The sequence below is a fragment of the Alligator sinensis genome, unplaced genomic scaffold, assembly GCF_000455745.1.
Source record: "Alligator sinensis unplaced genomic scaffold, ASM45574v1 scaffold995_1, whole genome shotgun sequence".
Classification (NCBI taxonomy): domain Eukaryota; kingdom Metazoa; phylum Chordata; order Crocodylia; family Alligatoridae; genus Alligator; species Alligator sinensis.
In genome coordinates this window covers 197780-210530 of record NW_005842960.1, presented here as the reverse complement: position 1 = coordinate 210530, position 12751 = coordinate 197780, and the positions used below count along the sequence as shown (strand labels likewise).

Here is a 12751-nt window from a genome sequence, read left to right as displayed (position 1 = left end):
TTAGAAATTACTATTTTAGAAGACATTGAAGAGTATTTCAAGTGACATTATTAAAAGCTTAGGGTGCACTTAAGTTGATAAGGATGATGCTAATGAAGCGGATTCCTTCCTATATCACACAACAGTTTCAAACCACAGTTTGTGCGGAAATTAAAGACAAAAATATAAATATATAATAATGACTTTAAAGACATCCAACAGACCCACAAACTCATTCTAGAAGTAAGACATGGACAACAGCTTCAATAAAAAAGCATGGATGACGACCAGACCTTAAAAAGTAGAAAAATTCTCTCATATTAAATTTAGATTGATCGATTACAGAGATGATGTGCACAACTACTAGAAACTATTTTTAATTAATCTTTAAAAAAGGAAAATAAGGTAGAAAATGACAGGATCTCAGATGCATAACAGATTTTCAATGCTTAATAAATTAACTATCAAAAAAAGCCTTTCTGCTCTATAAGAAATCAAACTTGTACTGAAAGTTTCTGAAATCAATTTGCTTGCGTCTAATTCATCTGGACAAAACAATTAATAATAAAGATTTAGTTTTGATCGGTGACATTTTATTATATAGAAAGTCTGTTGATCCTCAGTCATCGCAGTAGACTTGGGGCTTATTTGTGAAATTATGAGGCTGTCCCCAAAATTTAAGCACACAGGTCATCTCAGTAAGTCTAATGTATTTGGATTGGCTGGGGGGGGGGGGGGGGGGAGGCAGAGGGGGAGGAAGAAACTATTCTTCTCTCCAAACCCATCATTGTTCCCCTTTTGAAGATGTCCAACAAACATGCACAGACCACAGCATCATTTTCCTCACTTCTACTTCTTAAAAATAAGAACCGCTCCAAGGTGTTAAAAACTAATATCCAATGCAAAGCTCCTAAGCTATTATTTTATTGTTCCTCCTTACATTCTATGGCTATATCAAGTAGTTAAGGCTTATGGGAATAATCAAAGTCTTGGTAAGAAAATAAGAGAAACGTGCTAGAGTTAAAAACACTAGCTCCATTAGCTGAAACCACCATCATCAGCTGGAACACCAAAGGGCAAGTTTTGTAACCACTCTTATTTAGTATTTATGAAAATGACGTGGGTGACAGTCATAGCCAAGATATTTGCACATAACAGTGAAATCAATGACATGATGAATATAAGAACAGAAACAGATTCAGAGGGAGTACTAGACAGTCATGGTAGAGTAGTATAGTGTACACGAGACACATGACAATCTAGAGAACCTACACATTGAAATAGAAAATACATATTAAATTAAACAATTACATCTATAGCGCCATGTATATTACAGAAATAGGTTCCATTAAAACAAGGCAAAGAATGCTGGGATTCATCAAAAGAAATATAATATAAAATCAAAAGTAGAAATGACTTGTAAAAGATGCATTGATCATATCTAAAAAGCTGCCTTCAGTTATTGTTACCTTTTTTATATTTAAATTGCATACATTAAGTCTCATGTGCTAGAAAGTAGATCAAGGGTAACCAGAACAAGGGACTAATGAAAGAGAGACTAACGGAAAAAAGACTGACAATTATGAATAGGCCTGATTAAGGGAAATGAGAAACTATTTTTTTTAATGGAAGGGTTAAAAATGGAAAGAACCCAACAACTTAAAATTAGAAAAAAGGCAGGAGATGCTTGCTTAAGGCAGAAGAGTTTAGTTTAAGAATAGTAAACAAAACCATTTGCTACACAAGGCCACCAGAGTCAAAATAAAGTCCTGAAATTTGTTGAGCTGAGTCATTTTCTTGTCCACAACTTTTAATGTCCTAAATAACTGCAAGAGACCAGAATGATGTAGTGTAAGCAGTGTTTTGTGTTCCAGTTTAAAAACTCCATTCATTCCCCTCCAAACTTGTTTTATCTGTCTTTGATGTTATCTCCACCAATGCACATAGGATACAGGTCAGAATCCAAGTTACCCAAAGCCAGCATGGAAAAAATAAATGATGTACTCTTAAATCTTAAGATACTGATCTGTATTATGGTCCCATGATATGTGTAGCAGCCTGTACATAATTGTTTTAAATTATTATAAATCTAAAGCAGAATCATTTGCTGTTACCTCCCCAGATAGTTTAAAATGTTAACTAGTTTACTTTGGTAGATAAAGCTAGCTAATAGTCATGTTACACTTATGTTCAATGCACAATTGAAGAAAACTAGACTCCAGTAAGATTGGAAAATGAAAGACTTCAGCTTGTAAGTGTAACAGTGATATGAAGATATTGCAAAAGGATATCACATCCTTCATAAAACTAGGTAAAACTATGAAACATGATTAAAATAAAATAGTAATGTAAATTATTTTTTAACACTGTTAAATATATTCACATGATCACTATAGCTATTCAAAATGGCCACTATTGCAATCACACTATATGTACAATAACAGATGCCACAACAGTTTGCAAGTTGAGTGTTCACAGACTAGCCAATTTTACCAGACATAAATAATCCTGTACCAATTTTAGATGTTTTAAAAAGGAATTAAATGTCCTAGATATTTTCATTCCTCTGCGAAATTAAAAAAAAAAAAATCCTAAAAAGTCAGTGCAAATTGAACTCGTCACCAAGATAGATTCCTAATAAGCTGAGGATAAACAAAGTTTAAGAGATTAAGGGAAGAAACTCATAACAATGTCAACTGCTTTTAGCAGGCGTTAGAAGAAGATTAGGAATCAGAAGTCCTGGATCCTATAGTAGTGCCTTCTGGGAGTAAGTATGCTGTGGCGGTGGTTGCGGTTGTGGTTGCTGAGGTGGTGGTTGCTGACTCCCTGCTGACTGTGGCAGAGTTGAAGATGCTAAGTTATAGTTTGGCACCTGGGACATATTTGTCCCAGTATTTGGATAAGCAGCGACATCAACAGCAGCAGGAGGTGGACTGTACACTGATGTCTGGTTGGAATAGGTACCTCCAGCAACAGAGCCAACCATTGTACTGAAAGAAAAGAAAATAAGAAATTGTTTCTTATTCTGTTTATATGGAAGAAAGTATTAAATTAATTAAGTTGTATTATATATTTAGGTGGCTAATACATGCAAGACTACCTCTTCAAAGTCTAAACAGCTTTATTAAAATTTAGAAAAAACATCAATTTCAAAGCAAAATTAGAAAATGCTGCTCACCTGCCAAGCTTTGAATTAATAAATTTAACTTCTGTGTGTAAATATATGCATTTATTTACCAGAATCCAAGTCCTTTTATATTCTATTAATGCAAGATTACTTGCTGTAACCAGAAATACAAAGTACGCAAAGTTTATATAAACTTTATCACCCTGACTTTGGTGCCTCATGGTCTTCCAATAAGCAACATATACAAAGGGAAATAAAATACTTTAAAACAGGCCAGATGAGTGGTGCAGGATCAGTCCATGGGCTGATGGACCAGCCCCACGCAGGCACCATGTGCATTTTGGACTGGCTGCAGCGAGCTCCACGTGCAGCATGCATCATGGACCAAACTGTGGGCCTCATGCTGTGTGCATGGCCAAACTAGCATGTATCATATGTGGATCAATTCCAGAACTCATGGGCAGTACCGTCTGCTGGATTTGGCCCACAGACAATCTCTCTGACACCCCACTTGCAAATATTTGCAAGAGTGAATGTTCTCCCCATAATTCCTCACATACAATACACCCCAGAATAGAATATACACAGTATTTTCTGAAAAGCAGAATTAAAACCCTAAACTTCACACTCTTCTTGAAAAGAATAAATTGCAGCTCAAGCCTTCTGCCATCTTCAAGCTAGTCTATGGTTCCTACATCAAAACTGCTCAATTAAATCACTAGTTACTTCCCCTGTAAAAAATAGTGTCAGTTCCCTTATATCTGGGTAGCTATAAAGACTTCAACAAGTCTGCAAAATCCACTCATCCAAGGTCCAACATGAGTCACATACACCAATCTGGTGATCATGTGCTATGTGCTAAAATCCACCAGAAACCAGTTAAAGCAGCAGACCTTGTGTATAATTAAGGAACATGATTTGGAAGCCACTATGAGCATGTGATTTCTTCACTTATGTAGAACAATATACAACACATGTGCTTTACAGTTAAAGAATGCTTGTGTTCAAAGCTCATACATTTACTGAACATACTTGTTATCAAAACATCAGTGAATACACATTTGATGCAACTACACACTATTTTACTCACAACTGAGTTAATAAAGTTTTCTGAAAATAAAATCTCCCCTTAACAAGTCTGCCCCAAAGCTTATTCCAAATAGGTAAACACTAAAATTACTTTGTGTAAGATGCTTGAGCAGGCTGACTAGGTAGTCCTGAGCTTGTAGACAGAGGAACTGTGCCTTGGTTAAGAGAAGGAAGTTGCTCTGGAGGAAGATTATAGCCTTGAATGTGGCTCATCTGTGCACTCCCCGTCACCAGATATGCATTACTTGCAGGTTGTCCTGGATAAGCCTAAAAAAAAATTAAACGGGCATAAATAAAATACAGGAATGTATTGGTCCTACTTAGCTAACTAAATGCCAGATTCAACACCTCAAGATATTTACGAAAGACTTCTTCACAAAAAGCACTATTGTAAACAATATTTTTGTGCTTTACCTTCAACTAAGCTAAAAAGTGGAAGTAGAAGGAATATTATAGTTCTACCATTATATGCCAGTACTAGTAAACCAACAACTTACTGACTAAATAACTTCTAGTCATTGAGTTTTATGAGCGTATTTCTAGTATCTTCCTCTGAATAAAAGATAAAATGGAATGTTAATTGCTTAACTAAAAACAGATAGATCAGGACATAGATTCTCTACCTGTGATCCATACGGAGTTGTCTAGACACATGAGCCTCTCTTTGCATGAAGCAACTAAATAAAAATTCAGATCCATATTTTCCTATTTTTAGCCAGTTAAACACTGTCAAGTAAGCAACTGCTGAAGCTGATTTAGGAAAATATGAACTTAAAAAAAAGTCTTCTGGAAAAACTCCAGCCAAAAATAAGGCAATTTTTTATTAAGAGAATAGTAGAATAAAAGCTTATTAGTGGCTGTATTAGATTCCTTACATCCTTAAAAATCAAGACTGGATAAATTCCTAGGAGCCATATTTAAATAAATTTATTGACCTCAATGCAGGAATCACTAGATGAAATTATATGGTCTCTAACTGATCAGAAAGTAAAACGAACTGATCCTAGGCCAACAATCTATGAATCTGAAACATTCTATTAACATGCACTCTTCATTATGAGAGGCATTGAAGGAAAAGTTTCCTAGCTTCTCAGGCCTTCCCTTCAGTTTCTCTTTAAAAACTCCCTTGTTTCTTCAAAGGAGACACTTGCTGCTTCTTATGTAGAATTGCTAGTTATGGTGTGTTCTGAACCTGATTCTACCTAAGTGCCGAGACCAAGGATTTTTAATGGTTGGTTACAATGTCTGTATGTGAAAAACTAGGCAACCTCAGTGTGAGAAGACACTGGAGACAGGTGGATACTGATGCTGCCTGTAATGTTACACAAACTGCTGAGGAGGGAAATGTAGTTATTTTTTTAGTTGGCTCAAATTTTCAAGCATCTGAAAGCAAAAATACAGTTTAATTTTAGGAAGGTCCATAAATGGCTCAAAACAAAAGAAGACAATAATGGGGACACACACACACACACACACACACACACATACACATACACATACACACACACAACGGGACACAGGACGGGACGGGACAGAGCAAACATGACAGAAATCTTCAAATATGTGAAGGGTTGTCAAAAAGAAAAAGGAAAACAACTTTTCTCCCTTGCTACAGGGGGCAGGACACAATAACGGCTTGAAGTTATAGATGTAGCAAAGTAGGCTGCTAAACCCACCTTAAGGATGGACCATTCATAGGGACCTCTTCCCACTTTAGGAACTTTATCCATAAGCAGTAACATATGCTCACATCTCGTGTCTTTTTAAAAAGAAATACAGTAAAAGCTCTGTTATCTGGCATCCCCCAGGAATGGGGGATGCTGGATAACAAAATATGCCAGTTAATTGAGCAGTCCTGGTGGCCGCTTCTCCCGCCGTGTCTAGGGCATCCCTCCGCCCCTCCTGCGGCATCGCCGCCAGTCCCACAGTCCCCGCAGGACAGGGAGGCAGGCCCACGCAGCCTGTTATGCCCCCGGGCCATGTTGCGGGCTCGACAGCGCAAGCTGCTTTGCCCCTGGCCGTGGGGGCTCAGAGAAACTGGAAGTGCTGCAGTGGGCACTTCCGGTTTCACTTTATCTTACAAGCCGACATTCCAGTTAGTAGAGCATACCGGCTTGCAAGATGCCCGATAGTACAGCTTTTACTGTACATACCTGAGAACCAGAAACACCAGATGGCTGTACATAGTATTGTTGGTTTTGTAGTTTTGCATACATGGAATACATTGGGTCTTCATTCATCAACTTAGTGTACAACGAAAGGGCCTCCATGACCTTAACATTGAGCTCCGATAGTTCTGAATGTTTCCTGGAAAATATATGATATAGTTTACCCCAAATTTTAGAGACATATAATACTGAACAAGAGAATGCAGTGAATTTACACATCATGATACACGACGGACAACTAGTCTTACAGGATATAGCATGATGCCTACATTCAACAGTCAAGTGTTGCAACTTTCACCAGCAGTCTCAGTGAAAAATAGTTCATCTGACAAGGAAGATATTTCTTTTGTTAAGACTAAGTAGAGGAAGTGGATAGGACTGTTCAGCTTTTTAAAGCCAGTCCCATTAAAACACCTTTGGGGAATTCTAGTTATTTTAAAGTACACAGTTGAATCTACTCCCCTGAAACACTATATGTAGGTGTAGCATGTTAGCAACAATTCACACTTCTGCTGTTATTTCTGAGTGAGATTTAAAAGCAAGCCAGGAAAATGTACGCATTCTTTTACCTGTCAATATCTTCCAGCTTCTCGTCAATAAGAGGACCCATTTGGTGGCATGTTGCTAGAATAGAACAAGGTTTACAAATTACATCAGAGTAATTAAGTACCATTTATCTGAAAGTGAGAATGCAAACATGGTTGTAAATACTTAAAAGACACATGATATATCTAAGTGTCAACAGAAGTTTCTCAGATTTTATTAAATGTTAAACTACAGAAAATGTTGTGTCATTAAGATCTAGAAGCCTCTACTATGGAATGTCTCGTAACAGCATTGGACTGAGCTCCTTATTGCCCTATTTCTAAGATTGGGGCATTCTTCAGATGTGCAGCACAGGCTAACAGAAGTCTAGAGGAATAAGTTCAGCTAGGTGGACTTAGCTTTGCTAATGCACATCATATCATGCCACGCTTGGAATTAATCCCAATTTCACCTATTAGATGCCAAGGCACCTTACTCTACCACCTGCTTCAAGTCCCTGACAAAAGAATTAACATGAAAGGTTACTGCTCACTGGTTTCAACCTTAAAGCTAAGTTAATGGTATGCTACAAAACAGGTACAGCCTTCCAGGAAAGAAAAGTATGATGCTTATATCCCTTTAGGTACCTAATAGGTGGAATAGGGCCTTTGGAGTCTAAACAGACTTCAAGAGGAAATTTTCCAACCTGTAAGTTTTTCTGCAAAATGCCACAGTTCAATCTACCTACATTTCTGAATAACTGTGTCCGATCAATTAAAAAAGACAGAACCAAGATTCCAAGATTTGGCAAATCTTGGTGAAGAAAATTGGGTGATGAATAAATTGGTTCATGTCAGAAACACCTTGGCAAACACATAGTATAACAGTAACTTTCTCTCCATGAAGCACTGGTTAAGGATATGAGGGCTTAAGTCTCTCTCGCACTACAAGCTGATGTAATAACCAAATAAAGCCCTCCTCTGTCTCCTTCCCTTCCTGCACCCTTCCCTCTCCTCCTCTCCCCACTCCCATGGCTCCACACAGCTGGATCAAGACTGGACTATCATCCACCCCGCTCTACGCATCTGGATGGATCCCTGCTGGATTAGGGCTGTGCGAAATTTTTCACCGGCTGCTTCGTTTTGACATTGTTTCGACTCATTTTTAGGTCAAAACAGCAAAATCAAAATGAAACAAAGGGCGTCAAAACAGCCTCAAAACAAAACTAAGCTAGTCAAAACGTTTCGAAAGTCAAAATATTTCGACCATAGCACTGGGGATGTGAAATCAGTCCAGCTGGGCTGACTTGCCATCCCCGGTGCAAGATCCGGCAGGGAACGGGAAGTCAGCCCGGCTGGGCTGACTTGCCATCCCCACGAGTCCAGCTGGGCTGACTCCCTGCTCCCAGCGCGATCTAGCAAAACATTGAAACAGCCTTACTATTTCAACGAAGCAAGACAGAACAGCTGTTTTGAATCAAAATGAAATTTGATACGAAATGCTGTTCCATCCAAACCTTGACACTCAAGGCGAAACAGAACAGTGCCATTTCACACGGCCCTACAAGGTATGTCCCTATGCCAGATTGGGTCCACCAGCCACATCTAGTCCACAGAGAGACCAGGCAGTACCCAGCTAGCCTGCTGTGCAAAAAAGGTTGAGCACCACTGTACTAGATGATTTGGTGTTTTCTCTGAATCTCTTTGGACAATTCATCAGCTCTGACTGTTTTGACTACAGTAATACCTCGGTTAACAAAATAGCTGCAAAGTACCTATTAGGTACCTAAAGGGATATAAGCGTCATACTTTTCTTTCCCGGAAGGCTGTTAATAGTTTTTTTATAGCTTACCATCACCCTAAAACAGTGACCAGTAACCTTTCATGTTAACTCTTTTTGTCAGGGACTTGAAGCAGGTGGTAGAGTTACGTGCCTTGGCATCTAACAGGTGAAATTAAGATTAGTCCCAAGTGTGGAACAATAAGATGGGCCTGCTCCAAACCATCTGCCCAGTTCTGACTCGCCACACAGGGTTTGGGATTTTGGCAGCAGGGAGGACAAGCAGCAAGATTAAATGCCAGTACTCTCCTGCTGCCAGATTTCCAGACCCTTCAGGAGCCCCATGGGCTGTATTTGGCCCATTAACCAGAGGCTCAGCACCATGACCTAGTATCCTACATCTCTTCCACAGGGCTTTAAATTTCAGAGAGTTATCTCTGTGCTAAACCCAGTAACTGTGAGAAAGACATAAACCATAATTTAAAGACCTCTCCCTCTCCCTTCCAACGTGGCCCTATAAAACCTGGCTATTTAGTTAACTTTATAGCTGAAGAAGTCTAATTTCTTCATGTCCTCTTGTGCTATGAATTATAAGGTGCATATGAATTATGTTCCTGCAGGGCTGCCGCAAATACAGCTTGGCACTTGTAGAAATAAAAATATTCATGTCAGCTTGCTTTGATGTGGCTTGGATAGATTCTAATGCGTGTCATGGGTCTTCTGCAGATTCTAAAAGGGTCTCATTTATATTTATGGGGAGCCTGTTGTGTGTGGAAGGGTAGAAGCATCCACAACCTTGTAACAGTGATTCTTAAACAGATGCCATCATACTCAAGGCTCCTGTGAGGTTCTTTTATAAGTGCTGTTGAGTGCCATGTAATATTAGTAGTTAGGTGAGCAAACACATACATGATTCACAAGATGCACCAGAGATTTTAGTAGTAATGTACAGCGTCAAAAGCATTTTGACCACCTATGGTCATAGAAAATTAGGGTTGGGAGGGACCTCAGGAGGTCATCTATTCCAACCCACTGCTCAAACCAGGACCAGCCCCAACTAGATCAGCCCAGCCAAGGCTTTGTCCAGTGAGGTCTTAAAAACCTCCAAGGACAGAGATTCCACAAGCTTTCTGGGTAATCTGTTCCAATACTACACCATCCTCCTAGTGAGAAAGCTTTTCTTAATATCCAACCTAAACCTCCCTTGCTGCAACTTGAGACCATTGCTTCTTGTTCTGTCATCTGCCACCACTGAGAACAGTCTAGCTCCACTCTCTGTGGAACCACCCTATGGGTAGTTAAAGGCTACTATCAAATCCCCTCTCAGTCTTCTCTTCTGCAGACTAAATAAGCCTAGTTCCCTCAGCCTCTCCTCACAAGTCATGTGCCCCAGCCTGTTAACCATTTTTGTTGCCCTCAGCTGGACTCTCTTTTATCCACATCCTTTCTGTAATAGGGGGCCCAAAACTAGACACAGTACTCCAGATGTGGCCTCACCAGTACTGAATAGAGGGGAAGAATCACTTCCCTCAGTCTGCTGGCAACACATCTACCAACACAGCCCAGTATGCCATTAGCCTTCTTGGCAACAACAGCATGCTGTTGGTTCATATTCAGCTTATTCACTGTAACCCCCAGTCCTTTTCTGAAGAGCTGCTGCTTAGTCAGTCAGTCCCCAGCCTGTACCGATGCATGGTCCTAGTTCTTCACAACAAAAAAATAGCTTTTATTTTTCCCTCGTCAAACAAATGGAAGCTAAGAGCTTGCATTTTGTAAGGGGTGTTTGGAATCTAACAATGCAGAGAACCCCTGCCTTACAGATGAATGAGGTTTATCCTAAACCACTTCCAATGGTATATCTAAGGTTTCTGCCATAGGAATGAGATCTTTATTGAGCATATATAGAAGTTTATTGCTTCCTCTGGGGAAGATTAGGTAACTGACCTGGGGCTGTGCGAAACAGCACCATTTTGTTTCAACTTCATTTCATTGTTTCGATGGAACAGTGTTTCATTTTGAAAGCACTGTTCCGTCTAGTTTCATTGAAACTGTTTCACTGTTTCGACCATAAGCTATAAAGGGGAAACACGAAACTGCCTATAACTTGGTCATTTTTTGGCAGATATGGATGAAAAGAGCAGGGATAGTAGCCCCTTCTGAGGGCATGAAGCCCGCCACGTTTCAAATAGATGGGTGTAGGGCTTTCTGGAAAAATGCACCTCAAAGTCTTGAAAGCAAAACCCACATCACTTGTAAGTATGAAGGTGCAGGGGGGTGAAAACAGCAAGCATGGTAGGCCCTGCTGAGGCCATGAAGTCTGCCAGCTTTCTAGGGGATTTCTACAAGTGTTTCTGGGAAATTGCACCTCAAGCTCCTGACAAGCAAAACTTGTGACATGTGTGACTGTGTCTGTGTCAAGATACGCCCTCACTGGTGCTGGGGCCTCTACATGACACAGTAGTGTGCCCCAATGAGGTCTCCTCCTCCCCTACAGCCTCAGTCTGATTCACCACTTTAAATGACAACAGGTAAAATAATAACTTAGTGAGCAGCAGCACAGTAGCACCAGCAGCATCTCAGGTAGCCAAACTGTGACAGAGTCCTTCTTTCCTCTCCTGCAGGAGCTTCTTCTCCAGCACGGGTTAAGGCATGCCTTCGCTGTGTCCTTCCCCACTCTTCCCCCTCCCCTCTCCTTACTTTCCATTTCCCTGCAGGCAAGCCCAGCTTCAGCTTCAAAACTCGAAATGTTTCGACTGCCCTCATTTTGTTTCAGGGCTGTTTCTAAGCCCTTCATTTCGATTTCACTGTTTCAAGCTCAAAATAAGTTGAAACAGCATTGAAACAAAACAGCCAGCAAAATTTCACACAGTCCTAGTAACTATACCAAAGGACCAGCTGTTCTTCCCCTTTGCAGCTATAATGTGAGACGCTGGTTAACCTGGCTGGAATAATCTGTAATGTCTCTTTAGATGGGGGGTAGGAAGTACGATCTAACCTCAGAACCAGTATCTGAAGTAAAAGTTCTAAAATATGGCTGTATACAACAGGGTATATCAGATGGATAAACATTAAATGGTATTCCAGGTCTCCATCCCCACCACAGCTCTCACCTCTAGAACACCCTGAGATTTTCTGCATCTTAGCCCTCCTCATACTACCATTCATCTCTAAAAACCCCTTTATGACACCTTTCTCCTAAAGGCAAGCGTGTCTTCTCTTCCAGGTTGGCTGATCTCATACGGCGAGCTTTAAACTAGGAGGGGGCTGCAGGAAGACGTGGAGACACCACCCGAGCAAGACAGGTGACACATGCAAGGAGTGCCCAGGTAAGAAACAGGGGTCCAGAAAGTCTTCCTAATCGGGGGGTGGCACGCGCAGCTATGCAAGGCCTTAAATGCCTATATACCAATGCTCATAGTATGGGGAACAAACAGGAGGAACTCGCCCTCAGAATAGCCAGTTCAAACCCAGACATAGCAGGGCTTACAGAAACGTGGTGGGATTCATCCCATGACTGGGCAGTTAGCATTAGGGGCTACAGGCGGGACAGAGAAGGAAGGAAGGAAGGGAGGGGTGTGGCGCTCTATGTCAAAGAGCAATACACATCCTCTGACAGCAAAATGGGGTCATAGGAGGAGCAAGCTGAAGTGCTCTGGGTCAAGATACAAGGGGGTCGTGGGGAGAGGGATTTAACAGTGGGGGTCTACTACAGACCCCCCAACTAAGGGGAAGAGCTGGACCGGGAATTTTCGGGCCAGTTTGCAGAGGCACTTAAGGCAAGGGATGTAGTTGTCATGGGTGATCTAAATTACCCAGACATCTGCTGGGAGGAGCAGTCAGCCAGGTCAGACCGTTCCAGGAGGCTCCTGGCCGAGATACAGGACCTCTACTTAACCCAGGAGGTGCAGTCCCACCAAAGGAAATGCCCTGTTGGAACTGGTCCTGGCCACAGGCGATGATCTGGTAGGAGGGCTCCAGGTCCTTGACCACCTGGGTGAAAGCGATCATCGCTTGTCGGAATTCATCATCCAGCGCAGGGTGTCAAGGGCCTGCAGCAAGGCGGTAGCCCTAGACTTCAAGAGGG

At 41.0% G+C, this 12751-nt stretch overlaps 1 protein-coding gene across 1 annotated transcript in view; it reads right to left on the bottom strand.

The window, feature by feature from the left end:
* Positions 1-714: 714 nt before the first annotated feature.
* The window catches only part of STAM (signal transducing adaptor molecule), a 63068-nt gene continuing 51031 nt past the window's right edge, over positions 715-12751 (bottom strand). Inside the window, exons 12-15 of the mRNA XM_006036381.3 lie at positions 6933-6987; positions 6349-6502; positions 4287-4462; positions 715-2969 (exon numbers count right to left, since the gene is read on the bottom strand). Of these exons, the coding sequence (XP_006036443.1) occupies positions 2726-2969; positions 4287-4462; positions 6349-6502; positions 6933-6987 (629 nt within the window). The 3' untranslated portion in view covers positions 715-2725. The remainder of the gene's footprint in view (positions 2970-4286; positions 4463-6348; positions 6503-6932; positions 6988-12751) is intronic.